The sequence below is a fragment of the Chlorocebus sabaeus genome, chromosome 9 (assembly GCF_047675955.1).
Source record: "Chlorocebus sabaeus isolate Y175 chromosome 9, mChlSab1.0.hap1, whole genome shotgun sequence".
In the NCBI taxonomy this organism is placed as follows: Eukaryota; Metazoa; Chordata; class Mammalia; order Primates; family Cercopithecidae; genus Chlorocebus; species Chlorocebus sabaeus.
The window spans coordinates 27,722,415-27,744,903 of NC_132912.1; the positions used below are offsets into that span (position 1 = coordinate 27,722,415).

General features: G+C 42.2%; 1 protein-coding gene across 4 annotated transcripts in view; it reads right to left on the reverse strand.

Annotated features, from left to right (window-relative positions):
• ODAD2 (outer dynein arm docking complex subunit 2) overlaps positions 1-22,489 on the reverse strand; it is a 203,271-nt gene that overhangs the window by 42,984 nt on the left and 137,798 nt on the right. For 3 of the 4 annotated variants that reach the window (XM_073018820.1, XM_073018821.1, XM_073018822.1), the window contains 3 exons: positions 12,129-12,317; positions 10,320-10,541; positions 1,855-4,421 (listed from right to left, as the gene is read on the reverse strand). In XM_073018820.1, coding sequence (XP_072874921.1) covers positions 4,131-4,421; positions 10,320-10,541; positions 12,129-12,317 — 702 coding nt within the window. In that variant the 3' untranslated portion in view covers positions 1,855-4,130. Of the gene's footprint in view, positions 1-1,854; positions 4,422-10,319; positions 10,542-12,128; positions 12,318-22,489 lie in introns of those variants that run through there. The other variant, XM_008002642.3, reaches the window with a different exon arrangement.

The following is a 22,489-nucleotide window of genomic DNA, read 5'->3' on the forward strand; positions in this document are numbered from 1 at the left end:
AGATAAATAATGTTCCAGGTCACAGAACATATTTCAAAAAATTTTTAAATATTCAAGTAATACAATGCATGTTTTCCAACTATAATTTAATTATGTAAATCAATAACAGAAAGGTCACTGGAAAATCCCCAAATGGTTGGAAACTAAATGACACAGTTCTAAAAACACACTTCTAAATAATTCATAGGTCAAAGAAGAAATCAAACAGGAAATTATATAAAGTGTTTTTACTGATTGAAAATGAAACACAACATATAAAAATTTCTGGGATGCAACTAGAGCAGCATTAGAGATAAAGTGCTAGCACTAAGTGCGTCTGTTAGAAAAGAATATGTGTCTAATAATTATCTTAGTTTTCACCTTAAGAAACTAGACGAAGGAGCAAATAAAACCCTACATTGGCCGGGTGCAGTGGCTCACACCTGTAATCCCAGAATTTTGGGAGGCCGAGGCAGGCGGATCATCTAGGTCAGGAATTCGAGATTAGCCTGACCAACATGATGAAAACCCGACTCTGCTAAAACTACAAAAGTTAGCCAGGCATGGTGGCACATGCCTGTAATCCCAGCTACTTGGGAGGCTGAGGCAGGAGAATTCCTTGAACCCAGGAGGCGGAGGTTGCAGTGAGCCAAAATCACGCCACTGTACTCCAGCCTGGGCAACAAAGAGTGAAACTCCACCTCAAAAACAAAACAAAACAACAGCAACAAAAACAACAACAACAAAAAACCCTACATTAAGCAGAAGAAAGGAAGAAAGAATGATCATGTTGGAAATCAGTGAAATAGAAAACAGAAAAATAGAGAAAATCAATAAAACCAAAAGTGATTATTTCAGAAGATCAATACAATTGATAGAGTTCTAGCCAGAATTTTTGTCTTCTCTTTGATCCTAAGCCAAGACAAGTTTACCAATATCAGAAATAAAAGAGGTTATAGCTATAGATTCTACATATAATAAAAGAATAAAGGATTATTATGAACAGTGTTATGCCAATACATTTGACAACTTAGGTAAAACAAACTAAATTCTTGAAAGACATAAGCTACCAAGTCTCATTAAAAAAGAAATAACCTCAATGGCCCTACATTGGTTAAAGAAATTAGATTTGTAATTTAAAACATTCCACAAACGAAAACGTTATGTTCAGATGGCTTTACTTGTGAATTGTACCAAATATCTACAATATTTAAGGAGAAAAAAATAGCAGTACTATAAATATTTTCCAGAAAATTGCAGAGGAAGGGACGCTTCCTGACTCATTCATTGAAGCCAGCATGACCTGATACAAAAACAAAGACACTGCAAGGAAAGAATACCACACACCAATATCTCTCATGGGCATAGATTCAAAATTCTGAACAACATTTTTGCAAATTGAGTTCAATAATGTATAAAAAGAGTAACATATCATGGTCAAGTAGGTTTTTCCCAACAATAGTAAGTGGGTTTAACATTTGGGCACCAATCAATATGGTCATGATAATAACAAACCAAAAAAGAAAAAATAATAAGATAATCTCAATAGATACAGAAAAAGTATTTGAGAAAATCCACTATATATATTCTTGATTTCTAGAATTCTCATCAGAGTAGTAATAGAAGGGAACTTTCCAACATGATAGAGGTCACCTAAAAAAACCGACAGCTAACATAAAGCTTAGTGGTGAAAGACTCAATGCACTCCCCCAAGATAGGGAATAAGACGAGGGTATTTGTTCTTATCACTTCTTTTCAATATTGTGTAGGTCAACTATCACTACGCAAAATGCTTGGGACTAAAAGTGTTTCAAATTTTCAGATTTCAGCATATTTGCATATACAGAATATCTTGGGTGTGGGACATGAGTCTAAACACAAAATTCATTTATGTTTTGTATGTACCTTATACACACATAGCCTGAAGGTAACTTGATATAATATTTTAAATAATACTGTGTGTGAAACAAAGTTTCACTGTGTTTTGACTGCAGTTAGTCACGTGACATCAGGTGTGGAATCTTCCCCTTGTGGCATCATACTGGCACTCAAAGAAATTCAGATTTTGGAGAATTTTGGATGTCAGATTTTAGATTAGGGATGTTCAACCTGCATAGGAGTTTCCAGCCAGTGCAATCTGGCAAGGAAAATAATTAAAAGGCAGTCAGGTTTAAAAGGAAAAAGAAAAACTGTTTATTCACAGATGACATGATTGTTTATGTGACATGCTGAGAAACTACAATGTGTTTTGTATAGCTCAAAATCACAAAATGAAGCATGATTTTTACATTTTTGTATTGTAAATAATAAAAATAATAGCAACAGTAACAGTAAAACAAAGAAGAATCTGCAACAGGGACTCTATTGACCCATAAAACCTAAAATATTTATTATCTTGCCTTTTAGAGAAAAGGTTTGTTGATTTCTGGTCTATGTAGAAAGTTTGATGGAATCTAAAAACCTACTAGAATAAGTGAGTTCAGCAAGATTGGAAGATATGAGATTAACACACATATTCTATTTCTACATCATACCAATAAACAATCAAAAATTGACATTTTAAAAATACCATTTTCAGTAACATCAAAATGTTAAACATATATGGATAAATCTGACAAAGATTTGAATGACCTGTACACTCTAAACTATAAAATGTTACTGAAAGGTAAGACTTGAATTAACGAAAGTATCCCTTGTTCATGATTGGGGAAAGTTAATATTGTCAAGACATCGATATTCCCCCCAAAATACATAAATTCAACAGCATTCCAATCAAAATCCCAGAAAGCATTTCCTGTATAACTTGCCAAACTGATTTTAAAATTCCTGTGGAAATGTAAAGGCACCAGAGTAACCCAAACAACTTTGAATAAAGAATTAGGTAGGAAGATTTATCCTACCTAATTTTACTTTTGTAAAGCCACAGTAATTAAAACTGTGTGGTTCTGGCATAAATACAGACAAATATAACAGTGGAACAAAACGTATATCAAATCGATTTTTATTTTTTTAATTAATTAATGTATTTAATTTTTTTTGAGACAGGACCTGACTCTGTTGCCCAGGCTGGAATGCAGTGGTGTGATCATGGCTCACTGCAGCCTCAACTTCCCAGGCTGAAGTGATCCCCCACTTCAGCCTTCCTGGTAGCTGGGACTACTGGTGCACAACACCATGCGTGGCTAATATTTTGTGTGTGGAGGTCAGGGGGATGGGGTCTTGCTATATTGCCCAGGCTGGTCTCCTCCTAAGGTTAATCAATCCTCCTGCCTTGGCTTTCCAAAGTACTGGGATTACAGGCATGAGCCACTGTGCCTGGCTCAGTTGTTTTTGTTAATTGCAAAAGAAATTCAGTGAGAAATGGGCAAACAGTTTTTTCAATAAATGCTGCTAATATGCCCTCCAAATGAACTTTGATTCATAATTAGCATCATAAAAAAGTTTACTTAAATGGGTCATAGACTAAAAGTGAAAAACCAAAAATTATAAAATTTCAGAAGAAAGCATAAAATCCTTGTGACCATGTGTTAGGCAAATATTTCTTGGATATGCAACCAAAAACACAATTCATTAAAAAAAACATTGACTTCATCAACATTAAAAACTTCTGCTCTTCAAAAGACACAGTTAAGAGAATGAAACACTAGCTACTGACTGGGAGAAAATATTTGCAAATTACACATCTGGTAAGCAACCAGAATGCATACAGAACTCTCAAAACTCAATAATAAGAAAACAAACAACCCAATTAAAAAGTGGTCAAAAAATGTGAACACTTTGCCCAAGGAGTTATACAGTTGATATACAAGCACATATGAAGATGTCCACATCATTAATTATTAGGAAAATTGAAATTTAAATCATAAGATACCATGAATACCTATTAGAAAGTCTAAAACCAAAAAGACCGACCATACCAAGTGTTGGCAGGGATGCTTTCCTACACAGCTGGTGGGAATGCAAAAACGGCACGCTTTGGAAAACGGTCTGGCAATTTTTAAAAAGTTAAAGGTACACATACTGTATGATCCAGCCATTCACTCCTGGGTATTTACCTAAGAGAAGAGGAAGCAAATGTCCACCCAATGACTTGTACATGAATGTTTGTAGCAGCTTTATTTGTAACAACCCAAATTGGAAATAAATATTCATTAACAAATGAAAGGCGGTTGGGCACAGTGGCTTACACCTCTAATCCCAGCATTTTGGGAGGACGAGGCGGGCAGATCGCTTGAGGTCAAAAGTTCGAGACCAGTCTGGCCAACATGGCAAAACCCAGTCTCTACCAAAAATATAAAAATTAGCGCGGTGTGGTGGTGCACGCCTGAAACCCCAGCTACTCGGGAGGCTGAGGCACGAGAATTGCTTGAGCCAAGAAGGTAGGGGTTGCAGTGAGTCCAGATCATGCCACTGCACTCCAGCGTGGGCCACAGAGAGAGATTCTGTCACAAAACAAAATTAAACAAAACAAAAAAGAAAGGATAACCAAATTATGATAATTTCATACAACGGACTACCACTCAGCGATAAAAGAGTTGATTGATCCACGTAAGAACGTGAATGAATATGAAAATAAGTAAGCTGAGTGAAGGAAACCAAACAAAAAACCAAGTACTTACTGTAGGAAGCCATTTTTCTTAAGTTCTAGAAAATGAAAACTTATCTATATTGACAGAAAGCAGACCAGTGATTGGCCCAGGCAGAGTGGGGAAGGAGACAGGGATTATGAAAGGGTACTGGGAAATTTTGGGTGATCATCATTTTGGTCTGGTAGTTTCATGTGTATGTGTGGGTATAGGCATATATATATCAAAATCCATCGAACTGTACACCTTAAATATGTGCACGTGTATGTCAATTATCCCTTAAAGCTGTCAAGATTTCTTAAGATTAAAAAAAACGAAATAAGAAAAACATTTGATGTACATATGATATCAAAGTTAAACATGATGAACTAAACTCTAACTTACTGGACCCCTTCAGTAATCATGAACTTCTTTCTCACTTTACAGGAGAAATACAAATAAAAAGAAAAAAGTCAATCAGAAACAAGTCTGTTTATTACTCTATATGTAGTATATATTCATCGATACCAATTGATTAGGATCAGTAAAAGATTTCATCTAGTTATTAAGTTATTTAATAGCACATCACCTAGTAAACTCTTCTCAGCACTCCAAGGAAAGTCTGGAATGGGAGAAAAGCACTCAAAACTACAGCGACATTAAGAGTTTTAATTATCAGAAAATATATTTAGATAAAACATTAAGTATACGGGCGCTTAATGAGTGTTTCTAGGTGACCTTAGTATCTAAAATCCGTTTACTTGACTGGCAAACATTAGCAGTACTTTTTTTTCCTGTGCTAGGCTTCAAAAATGATGGGTGTGTTTGCATCTGGGATCATCTTTCTGGCCCTCTGGAACGCCAGTACATGTACTGAGCCTAGGAGGCAGCTAGCCTGTTGGCTGTACCAATTCAGCAGTTCCAGTTGAACTGCTCTCCACTCACTCTGCCAATGCTGGACACACTTCTGATTGTATTTGTCTGCAATCTCTTCAATTTCCTGTCTTTCAGAAAGTTATAAGCCATGATGTAGTTTTCACTTGCCTGGTATAGACATTTGCAAAAACAAATCCAATGTCACCATGGGGAAAGAAGGTTGATGCCTTTAATAGGTGCTCATCAGTTTTCTACTTGATCACTTTTTCTGTCCTAGGAAAGGGCTTGCCTTGATGAATTTTTTCCTGCAATTTATTCTTCCCCATTACTCTCCTATGCTACAGTTTTGTTATAATTAGCAAATAACTCAGGTACCTCTTAGACTTCTCATATTTTCCACATAGTTTCCAACAAATCTGCATCCATATTCACAAGATTTTGTAATGGTACAAATCCCTGGGCTGATACATTTGAAAAGGAGGTCTGTGCAAAATCATGAAGAGAATAGGACTGAATATTCCTGTCACACTGTATTGGAGGGAATTGATTAACACATTTAGAAGAGATTTTTACCTCTTCTAAAACACACGCTGATTTTTCAACATAATTGGATCAGGAAATCCTTGTTGACCTGTTAGCAGTATTTAAATACAAACTCTTTTGAAACTTGCTCTTCCTTTGGCTTCTAGAACTCCTGGTTAACCTCGTAACTTCTCCAGTCTAGTCTGACAGCACTTCTTCCTAGTTTACATGCCCCGAAAGTGAAAATGTAGATATTTCCCAGGCTTCTCTAGACTCTGCCAAAAACATCTCATCCACTCTCATTAATGGCTTAATACCTCCTACTGATAATTTCCGAATCTCTCCACTCTCCACTCTGGAATTGCACGGTCCAGCAAGGAAACTGCTAGCCACTAGTGTGCTCTTAAAATGTGGCTAGTGCAAACTGAGATATACCGGAAAAAACACACAAGAGATTTTGAAGACTTGGGTACAAAGGCCGAGGTGGGTGGATCACCTGAGGTCAGGAGTTCGAGACTGGCCTGGCCAACATGGTGAAACCCTGTTTCTACTAAAAATACAAAAATTAGTCGGGCATCGTGGCGGGTGCCTGTAATCCCAACTACTCAGGAGGCTGAGGCAGGAGAATCACTGAAACCCAGGAGGCAGGGGTTGCAGTGAGCCGAGATTGCGCCATTGCACTCCAGCCTGGGTGACAAGACTGAAACTCCGTCTCAAAAATAAATGAATAATAATAATATAAAGTATCTTAAGTAATTTTTATATGGATTATATGTTGAAATAACAATATTTTGGATATACACAGTTTATCCTTGAACAACAAAAGTTTAAACTGCATGAGTACACTTATATGTGGATTTTCTTCGGCCTCTGCCACTCCTGAGACAGTGATACCAACCCCTCTTCTTCCTCCTCCTCTTCAGCCTACTCTATGTGACGATGACAAGGATGAAGACCTTTATGATGATCTACTTCCACTTAATAAACAGTAAATATATTTTCTCTTCCTTATGATTCTCATAACACTTTTCTTCCTCTAGCTAATTTTATTGTACTAATACATAATACATATAACATACGAAATATGTATTAATCAACTGATGGTGTTTTTGGTCAACAGTAGGCTATTAGCAGTTAAGTTCTAGGGCAGTCAAAAGTTATATGTGGATTTTGACAGTGTAGTGGGTCATCGCCCCTAACTCCTGCATTGTTCAAGGGTCAAGTGTATTGGGTTAAATATATTACTAAAATTAATTTCACCGTTTCCTTTTATCTTTTCTTAAAGTGTGACTGCTAGAAAATTTAATATTACATACGTGGCGCATGTGACATTTCTGCTGGGCAGCGCTGCTCTGCACCTAAAATTCAAACTGATGATTCAAACTGAACACATTAGAAACTGACTCATCATATTCCAGACCCTGCGCTGTCATGGTCAGGACAGAATAAACCTCAGCCTTCAGGAGACAGATACACCGCATTACATTGGCCACTACTGTTGAGGAAATTGTCTAACAAAGCAGCTAATCCTAGGATCAATTACTTATGAATAGGCGACAGGGTGACTCTGGTCATTGTCAAAGCGCCTGTCAACATTCAGTCGTTGGCAGCTGCAGCAGGAATGTCTGTACAACTGGAAAATAACATGACAAGCATTTGACAAGAAGCGGGCAGCAGGAGTTAGGAACAAAGACAGCCAGGGTTTTGCCAAAATACTGGATAAAATTTACCTGCATTCAAAGTCAGAAATGTTAGCAGTCACACATGTAGTTGTGACACATTCTCTGCAGGTAATTGAACCACCCCGATGTGCCAAAATATTTTGCATTACCTGGCTCGTGAACTCTTCCTCTTCGTCTAGACTGAAATCTGGAATCTTTTTTTTACTAGACTTTCCTTTATTTCCATATCCAAGCAACTATCAAATTATGATTCTACCAACACCCAGTATGCCACACCTACATTTTTTCCACCTTAAAGAAAACCAGAGAAAGGAAACACAGGTTGTTATGCTTCCCCCATGACCCCACGAGTTCTGGGGCTCAGAACAGAGCAGGAAAAAGAGGTTTAGAGAGACAATCTCCAGGTTGCATATTTTTGGGGATAACACATCACGGTTAAGGCCTGCCTCTATGTTATTGCAGAGTAATTTACAAAAAAAGTACCCTATTCTTTACAGTTTTCCTCCAGTAGAAATAACAGGTTGTTGGAAATGCAAACAGACTAAAGAGAAAGGCCCCCAAGAAACCCAAGGATAATCTGGGAAAGGCTCTAGAAGACAACAGACACAATTTTCCTTCTTTGCTTTTTTCTTTTCTGTCCTTCACTCTAATCCTTCTTATTGCCTTTCTTTTTCTAATTCTACAGTTTCTCTTTACAGAAACTTTCCTAACTGTGTGGGTGGGCAAACACAGTTTCATCACTTTACAAGGTAGGATAATATTCTTAAATGATTTTGGATTATCTATTGGCTTGCATCTGAAGAAATCATTGTGAGTTGCATATACACCAGGCATTTATGTCAACTGAACCATTACATGTACACCTTAATACTTTTTTTTTTTTTTTTTTTTTTGAGACAGAGTCTCGCTTTATCATCCAGGCTGGAGTACAGTGGCAGTGGTGCAATCTCAGCTTACTGCAACCTCCACCTCCCAGGTTCAAGCAATTCTCCTGCCTCAGCCTCCCAAGTAGCTGGGACTACAGGTGCGTGTCAATACATTTTAAAACTTTTTGAGCTTAAACTAACTGGCAGTTGTCTAAGCATATGCTATATGTCAGACATTTCTACCTGGCTACTTAAATAGTTTTTTTTTTTTTTTTTTAAGACTGCATACTTAGGTTGTGCAAGTCCCTGTTCAATAAAAGTATGTATACTTTTAAATTAGAAATATCTTCCTTTTTGAAATGAGAACACAGTCATATTGAGACAATGGCCTTTTTAGCATTCTTGAACAACTCGAAGTTAATGTTCCAATATGTTTTTTATGATCTACTTTTAAAAATTGTTACTTAGTTTAAAAGATGCTTTTTTTGCCAGATTTTTGCTTGAAGAAACTAATCTGGCCTAATTTACATGCCGTAAAAACAGATTTATAATGGAAAGGTTGACACATTCAAACATAAATTGAGTTTAATTTCAGAAAAATTAACATCATATTCTCCCACTGGAATAGATTTCAAGAATTAATTAAAATAATTGCCTCAAAAATTACCAATTGGTATGTTAAGAGTATGATTCCTCCTAAGATGTTTCATATCTGGCATATCTAGATTTGACTAGATATGACTAACTGGAGTTTTTAACTCTTAACTAAAACAACAAGACCACTTTGGGCATCTATTTTAAGATGTAAATGCATCTGGTGGTCATAGCTCCAAATGAAGGTAATAAACAGTAAAATGATACTGTACAAGGAAACAGGCTATAGAAAAGAACTAATATTTTAAATCAAATTTTCCTAATACATGTAAGCTGTTCATGTACTCTAAATATTTTTATATTTATTGCCAGCAAAATATGTTAGGTAGTTTGCAATGTGTAGATAAGTTAGAGTCTCTTTACAGAAACTTTCCTGTCTACTGATGCACAGATTTAAACAAACGAACATGCCTTTGAATCTATCCATTGTTATTATGGTTTAGACTGACAAGCTCCACCTATTTATTGTTTCAGCCAGTTCCTTTGGTGTTTAGTTGGTGCCTATGGTTGTCTCTATCCTTTATTATTTATGTGTTAAGTAAACACTATAGCCAATAGAATTGTGAATACTACTGTTTGTTCATATGCTGTACATTTTCTTTCATCAATATCAAATTATGGAATGATTATTCTACTAAGGACATTTCTATGCTTTAATTTAGAGAAATTCTATCTCCATACAACTTTTCTGCAGCATAAATCATCATAACACACTGGTTGGGCATTGTGGCTCACTCCTGTAATGCCAACACTTTGGGAGGCCGAAGCGGGAGGATCACTTGAGGCCAGCAGTTCAAGATCAGCCAGGGCTGTATGGCAAGACCCTGTCTGTATACAAAATTAAAAGAATTAGCCAGGTATGGTGGCATACACCTGTAGTCCTTGCTACTTGGGAGGGTGAGGCAAGAGGATCACTTGAGCCCAGGAGTTCAAGGCTGCAGTGAACTATGATTGCACCACTATATTCCAGCCTGGGCAACCCAGCGAGACCTTGTTTAAAAAGAAAAAAAAAAAATCTTGGTAACGCATGGCTTGAATGCAGCCATGACGCAGCAGGCAGGCACTTTTGTGTCTCTGAATACCTCCGTTAGAGAAATCTTAGTGATGCCTAAGTTTCTTTCCAGCCTACATTTACCACCAAACTTGGACTAAACCACAAAGTCATTCAACTGTACCTTTACTGCACCATTCTCATGCATGGTGATGCAGTTATCAGCATCTTCTGAGAGTTGGTACAAGGCCTGAGCTGTCGCCCGATGCACGTTGGTGTCATTCGATTTCAGGTAACGCACTAGTGGAGCCACTGCTTTGTGCTCACCGAAGGCCACTCTATTCCTGCCCCACATACAGCAACGTGAAATAGCTTCTGCTAGATGATGTCTCAATTTATTGTTATTCTGTGCAAAGGAAAATGAATTGGGATCTGTGCATTGTAATGACCCTGCAAAATCATATCGATAAGCACTTTATGTTTATTAACCATTAAGACACCAGTGTGTCTAGAGAGAAGGGCCAGCTGGCTGACTACCTAGGTGGTGTCTTGAAGGAACTAGTCTTTTTTAGACGGAGTCTCACTCTGTTGCCCAGGCTGAAGTGCTGTAGTGCAATCACAGCTCACTGCAACCTCCGCCTCCTGGGTTCAAGCAATTCTCATGCCTCAGCCTCCCAAGTAGCTGGGATTACACGTGTCCACCACCACGTCCGCCTAATTTTTGTATTTTTAGTAGAGAAGGGGTTTCACCATGTTGGCCAGGCTGGTCTTGAACACCTGGCCTCAAGTGATCCGCTCGCCTTGGCCTCCAAAAGTGCTGAGATTACAGGCGTGAGCCACTGCACCCAGCTGAAGGAACTAGACTTTTGGTAGGGTCACCCATGGACCAACATTCAATCTTGAGTTGTCTTTTTATGAACTGAATGTAGTCAGTGCACTCAAAGGTGACCAAGCATCTGACATCAGTCATTAGCTCAAGGCTAGATTTTCTTTAGAGTAAATCTACTACACAATACAAAATTACAGATTAGCAAGTTGTTTTGTAATCCAAATATTTAAAGTATATTGGATATTCTTAAAGGGATTCTGCACTTAACTGGGATAAGTGGACTGACTTGATTTCTCCACCCTAGGAATAAATCAATATCAGTAATACACCTTGGTTCCCTTGGCTCCTAAGAGGGAGAAGAGAGTGCAGCAAATCTGAAGATACATTTTGGGTCTTCCATTTTTCTTTCTGTATTTTTTGATGCAGCCTATATCCTTCTTCGTATATGTAATTGCCTTGTATGGGCATACTATAACTGAATCGGATGGTTTTGTGTTTATTAAGAGTACCGTTCTCTTGATTCAGGCAACAACTTGGTGTCCTTAACTGAATCTGACAGATACTCTTAGGAACTTGAAGTCTTCTAGACCAACCATCCTTCCAGGGTTTGAATTTCTGCTCTATGACTTTTCTGCCAAGTGTAGTGCAAGCTATGTTCAAATACCTCTGGTCATGGTGAAGTCATTGTCTCTCAAGGCTGCTTATTCTGTCTGGCACAGCTCTGGATAAACAATGCAATCATTGCCAAAGTCTTCTAGCTCAAGAATGCCATCGACTGAAGCTTGCTAAGCTGGGGGAGGCACATTTGACTTCTAACGTTGGCATGAACAACCATCAAGAATCATAACCATGATGTTGGTGGTGAAGATGATAGTTAACACTTACATAGTAGCGCTTGTATTTGCCACTTTACTTGCCAGTGGCAAATAAAAAACAGCTTCTATTTTACAAGGATCTTGCAATATTAACATTTTACAGTTTAAAATACACTTTCACATATGTTAGTCTCAGAGAAACTAAATGAGTTGACCAAATCTCATACCTCATTAGCAATGGGTATTAAATTTGAATCCAGGTTTCTGGACTGAAAACTCATTGTTTTCATCATTACACCATGATATCTCAGGACAACATGCATGTAAAACAAAAAGATACGTTACTTACTGTATTTGCCAGCTTGGACAACAAAGGAACAACTCCATGATCTGTAATAACAGCTAAATTTTCTTGATCTTTTGCTATGTTGGTAATGGCAGCACATACACTTGCCAAGACTTCTTTGTTATCTGATTTCAGTAAATTGACAATAAGTTCCAAACCACCAACAAAGGAACGAACCATTTCCCCAGCATCCTAGACAAAAATAAAAATAAAGGTGGTATCAAAACTAAGCCTACATTTAAGCATTTTTTAAGAGGCAGAAAGTAACAATACAGCTGTGAGGTACATCTTTGGCATGAAAGACTACTTCAGCTTAATTTATTTCTATATTACATATTATTTCCACATGTATATGTATAAAGTATATGTGTGTACATATATATGTCTATATACATAAAACATACAAAAATTCAGTTTCAAGAAATATTTATTGAATAACTATTACATGAGAGTCACTGTGTTAGCTACTGAGGATATCAAAGTTATTAAAGTACAGTTGATTCTTACTATTTGCAGTAGCTTTGCTCTGTAAAGTAACTGCAAACACTAGATTAGCCAATACTAAACTGTTTCTCTTAGGAGAAATATAGGATTAGGTTTCTGCAAGCCTCTGGCTACATTTTCATCAGTTGATGGATACATAACCTTGTTTTATGTGTATTTCTGTTTGAAGACACCTGATTTCATATATTGTTCATGGCCAAGAGCATTATAGCTCATGCAGTGGAGCTTATTTAACACAGATATTTTCTCTTTCAGGCACACCACAGCCTTCTTGCACTTACAAACCATAGGCAGCACCTCAGCACCACATCTAGGGGCCATTGTGAACAATGAAATAACCAACAAAAACAAAAATCCAAAAATTATGGCACTAAATGGACTGCAAAATGGACACTTGCTTATAGTATAAGAACTGGAACAAGAAGGCAGAGAATCGCCTTCTTCAACCTCAGCTGAGAACGTGTGCATTGGATAACTCACATATTTCACTTCTCTGCGCACATCCAAGAATGACCGTATTGATTAGCGGGTTACAAGTAAATTTGAGCAAGTAGGCTAATTCCCAAGGAGAATCTGAATAATGTGGATCGACTCTATATATTCGTTTGCCACCATGTTGCTTACAACTGGTGGGGAAGATGGGCATTAAGAAATTACAAGAATAACAAATAGCACTGGAGGGAGGAGGAGATGAAGAGACGACAAATACACACAATGACGGAACCTCAACTAATATAAAGGTTCAAGGGCTGACTCCCCAAGGCCTAAGGGACAAAGAGTTATCCAGCATAAAAGGGATTCTGATTAGACAAATCATCAAGTTGCATAGATCTGAGAGTGAGAGAGAAGGTGACTTTTTTCTAGTTCAGACTGACTGGAGCATAAAATAGGAAAGGCAGCAGGGGAGAAAGTGAGACTAAAGAGGTGAGATCTTGAAGGGTCTCACCTTTAAGATCCTTCAGGAGGCATCTTGGTAAAGAGTTTGGAGTTCATTTTTAAGGGCATTAGAAGGCCCCTGAACAGGCTGAAGTGTGGGGGAAGGATTTTTATAAATTTTGTATCTTAGAAGATTTCTCAGAATTACAGGGTGCAGGGTTGGGTAGGTGGAAAGAATGGTATAGGGAACACGGGGCTATTTCACTAGTCCATATGGGAAGTCCATATGGTGTGGGTGAGGGTGGTGGTCTCCGCTGGGAGAGAAGAGTGTGGATTTGGGAAGCTTGCTTGGAGAAGATAGAGATGAGTGATTCGAGATGATTCCCATGTCTCTGGCTCAACTTAGTAGGGCTAATGTTGGAAAAGTTGGTTTGCTTTTGCTTGGTTTGGTTTTCTTGGGGTGGCATATGGTATTAGAAGACCTAATTTGAATGAAATACTCACAGACGTTTAAGTGGAACTATCTAGGATGCAGGTGAATGTATGAGTTTCTGGAGCTTAGGAAAAACAAAAAAACAGGCTGGAAGTGGAGATTTGGAATTATCAGAATAAAGACTGTAACTAAAGCCATTCAAATTAGAGAGTGGGGAGTGAGGTGAGAGGGGAGTGAGGTGAGTGGGGAGTGAGGTGAGTGGGGAGTGAGGTGAGTGGGGAGTGAGGTGAGATGGGGAGTGAGGTGAGATTGGGAAGTGAGGTGAGAGTGGGGAGTGAGGTCAGAGTGGCGAGTGAGGTGAGTGGGGAGTGAGGTGAGAGTGCGGAGTGAAGAGAGTGGGGAGTGAGGTGAGAGTGGGGAGTGAGGTGAGTGGGGAGTCAGGTGAGTTGGGAGTGAGGTGAGTGGGGAGTGAGGTGAGTGGGTAGTGAGGTGAGTGGGGAGTGAGGTGAGAGTGCGGAGTGAAGAGAGTGGGGAGTGAGGTGAGAGTGGGGAGTGAGGTGAGAGTGGGGAGTGAGGTGAGTGGGGAGTGAGGTGAGTGTGGAGTGAGGTGAGTGTGGAGTGAGGTGTGAGTGGGGAGTGAGGTGTGAGTGGGGAGTGAGGTGAGTGTGGAGTGAGGTGAGTGGGGAGTGAGGTGAGAGTGGGGAGTGAGTTGAGAGTGGGGAGTGAGGTGACTGGGGAGTGAGGTGAGAATGGGGAGTGAGGTGAAAGTGGGGAGTGAGGTGAAAGTGGGGAGTGAGGTGAGTGGGGAGTGAGGTGAGAGTGGGGAGTGAGGTGAGTGGGGAGTGAGGTGAGAGTGGGGAGTGAGGTGAGTGGGGAGTGAGGTGAGTGGGGAGTGAGGTGAGTGGGGAGTGAGGTGTGAGTGGGGAGTGAGGTGTGAGTGGGGAGTGGGGTGAGAGTGGGGAGTGAGGGTGGGTAGTGAGGTGAGTGGGGAGTGAGGTGAGAGTGTGGAGTGAGGTGAGAGTGGGGAGTGAGGTGAGAGTGGGGAGTTAGGTGTGAGTGGGGAGTGAGGTGAGTGGGGAGTGAGGTGTAAGTGGGGAGTGAGGTGAATGGGGAGTGAGGTGTGAGTGGGGAGTGAGGTGTGAGTGGGGAGTGAGGTGTGAGTGGGGAGTGAGGTGAGAGTGGGGAGTGAGGTGAGTGTGGAGTGAGTTGAGAGTGGGGAGTGAGGTGAGAGTGGGGAGTGAGGTGACTGGGGAGTGAGGTGAGAGTGGGGAGTGAGGTGAGTGGGGAGTGAGGTGAGTGGGGAGTGAGGTGAGAGTGGGGAGTGAGGTGAGAGTGGGGAGTGAGGTGAGTGTGGAGTGAGTTGAGAGTGGGGAGTGAGGTGAGAGTGGGGAGTGAGGTGACTGGGGAGTGAGGTTACTGGGGAGTGAGGTGAGAGTGGGGAGTGAGGTGAGTGGGGAGTGAGGTGAGTGGGGAGTGAGGTGAGAGTGGGGAGTGAGGTGAGTGGTGAGTGAGGTGAGTGGGGAGTGAGGTGAGAATGCGGAGTGAAGAGAGTGGGGAGTGAGGTGAGAGTGGGGAGTGAGGTGAGTGGGGAGTCAGGTGAGTTGGGAGTGAGGTGAGTGGGTAGTGAGGTGAGTGGGGAGTGAGGTGAGAGTGGGGAGTGAGGTGAGTGGGGAGTGAGGTGAGTGGGGAGTGAGGTGAGTGGGGAGTGAGGTGTGAGTGGGGAGTGGGGTGAGTGGGGAGTGAGGTGAGAGTGGGGAGTGAGGGTGGGTAGTGAGGTGAGTGGGGAGTGAGGTGAGAGTGGGGAGTGAGATGAGAGTGGGGAGTGAGGTGAGAGTGGGGAGTTAGGTGAGTGGGGAGTGAGGTGTGAGTGGGGAGTGAGGTGAGTCGGGAGTGGGGTGTAAGTGGGGAGTGAGGTGAATGGGGAGTGAGGTGTGAGTGGGGAGTGAGGTGTGAGTGGGGAGTGAGGTGAGAGTGGGGAGTGAGGTGAGTGTGGAGTGAGTTGAGAGTGGGGAGTGAGGTGAGAGTGGGGAGTGAGGTGACTGGGGAGTGAGGTTACTGGGGAGTGAGGTGAGAGTGGGGAGTGAGGTGAGTGGGGAGTGAGGTGAGTGGGGAGTGAGGTGAGAGTGGGGAGTGAGGAGAGTGGGGAGTGAGGTGAGTGTGGAGAGTGAGGTGAGAGTGGGGAGTGAGGTGAGAGTGGGGAGTGAGGTGAGTGGGGAGTGAGGTGTGAGTGGGGAGTGAGGTGAGAGTTGGGAGTGAGGTGAGTGGGTAGTGATGTGAGTGGGGAGTGAGGTGAGAGTGGGGAGTGAGGTGAGTGGGGAGTCAGGTGAGTTGGGAGTGAGGTGAGTGGGTAGTGAGGTGAGTGGGGAGTGAGGTGAGAGTGCGGAGTGAAGAGAGTGGGGAGTGAGGTGAGAGTGGGGAGTGAGGTGAGTGGGGAGTGAGGTGAGAGTGGGGAGTGAGGTGTGAGTGGGGAGTGAGGTGAGTGGGGAGTGAGGTGAGAGTGGGGAGTGAGGAGAGTGGGGAGTGAGGTGAGTGGGGAGTGAGGTGAGAGTGGGGAGTGAGGTGAGTGGGGAGTAAGGTGAGAGTGGGGAGTGAGGTGAGTGGGGAGTGAGGTGAGAGTGGGGAGTGAGGAGAGTTGGGAGTGAGGTGAGTGGGGAGTGAGGTGAGAGTGGGGAGTGAGGTGAGTGGGGAGTGAGGTGAGAGTGGGGACTGAGGTAGTGGGGAGTGAGGTGAGTGGGGAGTGAGGTGACTGGGGAGTGAAGAGAGTGGGGAGTGAGTTGAGTGGGGAGTGAGGTGACTGGGTAGTGAGGTGACTGGGGAGTGAAGAGAGTGGGGAGTGAGGTCAGAGTGGGGAGTGAGGTGAGTTGGGAGTGAGGTGAGAGTGAGGAGTGAGGTGAGAGTGGGGAGTGAAGTGAGAGAGGAGTGAGGTGAGAGGGGAGTGAGGTGACTGAGGTGAGGTGAGAGTGGGGAGTGAGGTGAGTGGGGAGTGAGGTGTGAGTGGGGAGTGAGGTGACTGGGGAGTGAGGTGAGAGTGGGGAGTGAGGTGTGAGTGGGGAGTGAGGTGTGAAGGGGAAGTGAGGTGACTGGGGAGTGAGGTGACTGGGGAGTGAGGTGACTGGGGAGTGAGGTGTGAGTGGGGAGTGAGGTGAGAGTGGGGAGTGAGGTGAGAGTGGGGAGTGAGGTGGGAGTGGGGAGTGAGGTGAGTGGGGAGTGAGGTGAGAGTGGGGAGTGAGGTGTGAGTGGGGAGTGAGGTGAGAGTGGGGAGAGAGGTGAGAGTCTGGAGTGAGGTGAGTGGGGAGTGAGGTGAGAGTGGGGAGTGAGGTGAGAGTGGGGAGTGAGGTGAGAGGGGAGTGAGAGTGGGGAGTGAGGTGAGTGGGGAGTGAGGTGAGAGTGGGGAGTGAGGTGAGAGTGGGGAGTGAGGTGAGTGGGGAATGAGGTGAGTGGGGAGTGAGGTGAGAATGGGGAGTGAGGTGAGTGGGGAGTGAGGTGAGAGTGGGGAGTGAGGTGAGTGGTGAGTGAGGTGAGAGTGGGGAGTGAGGTGAGTGGGGAAGTGAGTTGAGAGGGGAGTGAGGTGAGAGGGGAGTGAGGTGAGAGTTGGGAGTGAGGTGAGTGGGGAGTGCGGTGAGAGGGTTGTGCGGTGAGAGGGGAGTGAGGTGACTGGGGAGTGAGGTGAGAGTGGGGAGTGAGGTGAATGGGGAGTGAGGTGAGAGGGGAGTGAGGTGACTGGGGAGTGAGGTGAGAGTGGGGAGTGAGGTGTGAGTGGGGACTGAGGTGAGTGGGGAGTGAGGTGAGAGTGGGGAGTGAGGTGTGAGTGGGGATTGAGGTGAGAGGGGGAGTGAGGTGAGAGTGGGGAGTGAGGTGAGAGTGGGGAGTGAGGTTAGTGGGGAGTGAGGTGAGAGTGGGGAGTGAGGTGAGTGGGGAGTGAGGTGAGAGGGGAGTGAGGTGAGAGGGGAGTGAGGTGAGTGGGGCGTCAGGTGAGTGGGGAGTGAGGTGACTGGGGAGTGAGGTGTGAGTGGGGAGTGAGGTGAGTGGGGAGTGAGGTGAGAGTGGGGAGTGAGGTGAGAGTGGGGAGTGAGGTGTGAGTGGGGAGTGAGGTGAATGGGGAGTTAGGTGTGAGTGGGGAGTGAGGTGATAGTGGGCTCTTTCTGGTGTCCCAGGTGTGGGCCAAGAAAAAGGATATGTCAGAAGATCCTGAGGTCAGATCTCCTGCTTCCCTGAGGTCGTATGGGGGTGAGTGTAATGTCCAGCAATCACTTGGCTCTATCATTTTCTCAAATAAAAATAATTCACATCTTTTGCCTCCCAGCAGTGTATCAGGCCTGGTACTACGCACTTCACATAAGTTATTTCAGTTAAACCTCACAGGAATCATGCAAAATGGGTATTATTTCCATTTTAGATTTTTTAAAGTGAGGCTCAAAGAGATTGAACCTTATAAACTAGATTGTATCCCTCATGAAGGTAGGCACCATGTCTTACTCAACTGAGTGATCATTAGAAACCGTAAATCTGATCATCTCATCTCCATGCTCACCAAATTCTTCCACAGCGCCCCCTGCCCTTAGGATAAAATTTAAACTCCACAACGTTGTTTACAAACCCTTCAAGGTGCACCCCCGGTTTATCTCTCCAGCCTCAACTTCCCTGCCTTGACACCTCTTCTCCAACCTCCCCTACACACACCCTGAGCCAGTGGCTCCCTATATGAGCTAATAATAACAACCCTGGCACTCATTCCCTGAGAATGTGATTCATTAAGTCTGGGTGGGGTCCATTAAAATATCTGTATTTTAAAAAGCTCTCCAGCCAGTATTGGGAACACTACTTTATGAATTAGTCCTCAGGTTTCATGTCCTCAAATGTGCATGTCTCCACAAGTCTGCACAAACCTTTTCTGTCTATCTTCCTCTTAGCTTGGGAATGCCTACACATCTTCAGCTGCCAACTAAGGTATGCTTTTCTTCAAGAAACCGTTCCTGAACCTAAAGTCTGGGTTAAGCGGCATCTTCCATCATACCTGGTTCTTCTGTATTACAGCATCTATTCACTCCTCGTAGTTGTGGTTTCTTTGTTTGCCTTTGACCCTGAACTGTAAGTTCCAGGAGGGCGAGGACTCTTTCTGTCTCGTTCATTGTTGTATGCCTGGTACCTATGCCAGTTTCTAGCAGTCAGTAGATACTCAATTAACATTCATTGAATTTTATTGTTTGCAAACTCATAGCCTTAAAAGAAAGCTTTCACCGTGGGTACAACAAACCAAACTAAACTCCTCCTAAATGGTGAAGGCAGGAGATGACTCAGGTTCCACCCAAGTGTGAGGGCAAAGCCACCTTCTCTCTGTAACATGTTGCCTTACCTGACTGCTGAGAGAAGTGACAGCAGCAATATTGGTGGCCCGGTTCTCAATACTAAACCTAAATACAATTTCTGATAGTTAGGACATACTTCTAAATTCTGTTGTATTCATAAGCTTATTTGGAAAATAGTTAATTGCTGTTCTTTGTAAAATTCTACAATAAAGATTTTTATGTAGTACTAAAGAAATTATTATATTTTCAATTGTCTTCTATAGTGTTACTTTATTACAATTCTATGCATTAGGATGCCCTCAAATCAAAATGCTATAAACACGAATGTATTAACCTTGAAATATCCAATGCTACTTAATTCTAACTACCCTTTGAGGCAGTTAGTGGTGGTAGTTGGAGCAGTAGTATTTGCATGTCACAGATGAAGAAAACCCAGAGGAATAAATTAATATGTAAAGGGTAAAATGACAGAGTGGCAGAAGCAGGATTTGATTCCAGATCTGTCTGAACCCAGAGCCCCTTCACAATATTGAGATTTGTAAATCCTAACCATATACTTGGCTCAAATGAGGCCATGCACATGTAAATTCAAAAGCAGAAACAGCAGCTCTTGGAATTTCAGGGGACTTCAAAAGCATAGCCCCAAAGCTCAACTTTTCCAAGGATCACCTTGGTCCAACTGTGTTGCTATAAAGGAATACTTTATAAATTACTGGGTAATTTATAAAGACGATAAGTTTATTTGGTTTATGGTTCTGCAGGCTTTACAAGAAACATGGTATCAGCATCTGCTTCTGGTGAGGGCCTCAAGAAGCTTCTATTCATGGTAGAAGGTGAAAGGGAGCAGGCATCACATGGTAAAAAGAAGGAGGCGAGAGATGGGAAGGAGGTACCAGACTTTTTAAAAGACTTTAAACAATCAGTTCTGGTGGGAACTAATAGAACAAGAACTCACTCATTACGAAGCTGGCACCAAGGCATTCATAAGGGATCAACCCCCTTGACCAAAACTCCTCCCATTAGGCCCCACTCCAACAATGGGGATCAAATTTCAACATGAGGTTTGGAGGGGAAAATATCCCAACTATCTCAGTGATGTTGTATGTGTCAATAGTCTCATACATTTGTCAATAACAAAATCACAGAACTTCTTTTTTTTTCTCAAGAAAAATGGGAGGAATTCTGGACAGATGATAGTGGCAAAGTGTTTGAATCTTACTCTCCCTATGAAAACAGTGCAGATAGTAGAGCACAACAAAAAACACAACGGACAATATACACCATAGTAGGTGAACGAGGTATCCACACTGACCCCAAAGCACAAGCGGACTTGGAGGGACAAACTAGCAACCACAGTGGGAAGACAGAGGCATTTGGGAAGGTCTTGAGAGCCAAGAAACCCCAAAGGGCCATGAAATTCTCACTGGAAAGTTCCAGAACAGCAGCAGAAGCAGCTGGGAATGGACTTTTCAGGCTGTGATGAACAGATAAGACTACAACACCACAAAGTCTGATGGTGCTGGGGCATTCTGTTAGGCCTGAGTTCCATGAATTCGTAAAACTACAAACTGAAGCGTTTTCTGGGACAAAGCCCTGCACGGAAGAGAAACTACAAGGAACTGCATCATCCAAATTGAGTAAGGCAGGGACACTGGGATGAAGGACTAAGAAAGTTCAGATAAAAAGAGACGGTGGAAGCAGAGGGGCCAGAATGCACCCTGCATCATTGTGAAGATGACAACAGAATCCTGGGAATCAAGAAAGTAGCAGTGCCATCCTGGTCCACATCTCCCTTCTAAAAGACCACGGAAACTTATTTCACTTACAAATGAGCAAGGGCCAGGTGCGGCGGCTCACGCCTGTAATCTCAGCACTTTGGGAGGCTGAGGCAAGCAGATCACTTGAGGTCAGGAAGTTGAGACCAGCCTGGCCAACACAGTGAAATCCCGTCTCTACTATCATACAAAAATTAGCTGGGCATGGTGGCGTGCACCTGTAATCCCAGCTATGGAGTCTGAGGCATGAGAATCGCTTGAACTCGGGAGGTGGAGGTTGCAGTGAGCTGAGATTACGCCACCGCACTCCAGCTTGGATGACAGAGCAAGACTCTGTCTCAAAAGAAAAAAAAAAAAAGGAACATAAAAAAGACTCCAGTCAATTTCCATATGGAGTTATTATAAGAAATAAAAAACATGAACAGACACTTCTCAAAAGAAGACATTTCTGCAGCCAACAAACATGAAAAAATGCTCAACATCACTGATTGTTAGAGAAATGCAAATCAAAATCAATGAGGTACCATCTCATGCCAGTCAGAATGATGATCATTAAAAAGTCAAGAAACAACATGTTCTTGAGTCTGTGGAGAAATAAGAACGCTTGTACACTGTTGATGGGAGTGTAAATTAGTTCAACCATTGTGGAAGACAGTATGGTGATTTCTCAAGGATCTAGAACCAGAAATACCATTTGACCTAGAAATCCCATTACTGAGTATATACCCAAAGTAATATAAATCATTCTATTATAAAGATACATGCACACATATGTTTATTGCAGCACTATTCACAAGAGCAAAGACATGGAATCAACCCAAACGCCCATCAACGATACACTGGATAAATAAAATATGGTACATATATATACCATGGAATATTATGCAGCCATAAAAAGGAATGAGATAATGTCCTTTGCAGGTACATGGATGAAGCTGTATGCCATCATCCTCAGCAAACTAACACAGGAACAGAAAACCAAATAACACATGTTTTCACTCATAAGTGGGAGTTGAACAATGAGAACACATGGACACAGGGAGGTGAACAACACACACTGGGGCCTGTTGGGGCACAGAGGGAGGGAGAGCATCAGGATAAATAACTAAGGCATGCAGGGCCTAATACCTAGGTGATGGGTTAATAGGTGCAGCAAACCACCATGGCACACATTTACCTATGTAACAAACCTGCACATTCTGCACATGTATCTTGGAACTTAGAATAAAAGAAAAGAAAATAAAAATAAATAATAAAATTTCCCTGTAAACATAAAAAAAGAGAATAAGGAGCAAAATCATGCTCTTATGTAATGAAAGCACATTAGAAAGACATGCCTACAAAACAGATGAAAACTGTAAGATAAAATTTCAATAGGAGCTAAAGGAAAATAATACAAGCAATGAGGGAAAAACCTAAATTAGAATTGCTGAAGTTGTAATTAGGTGATTAATTTGAAAAACAACTTTT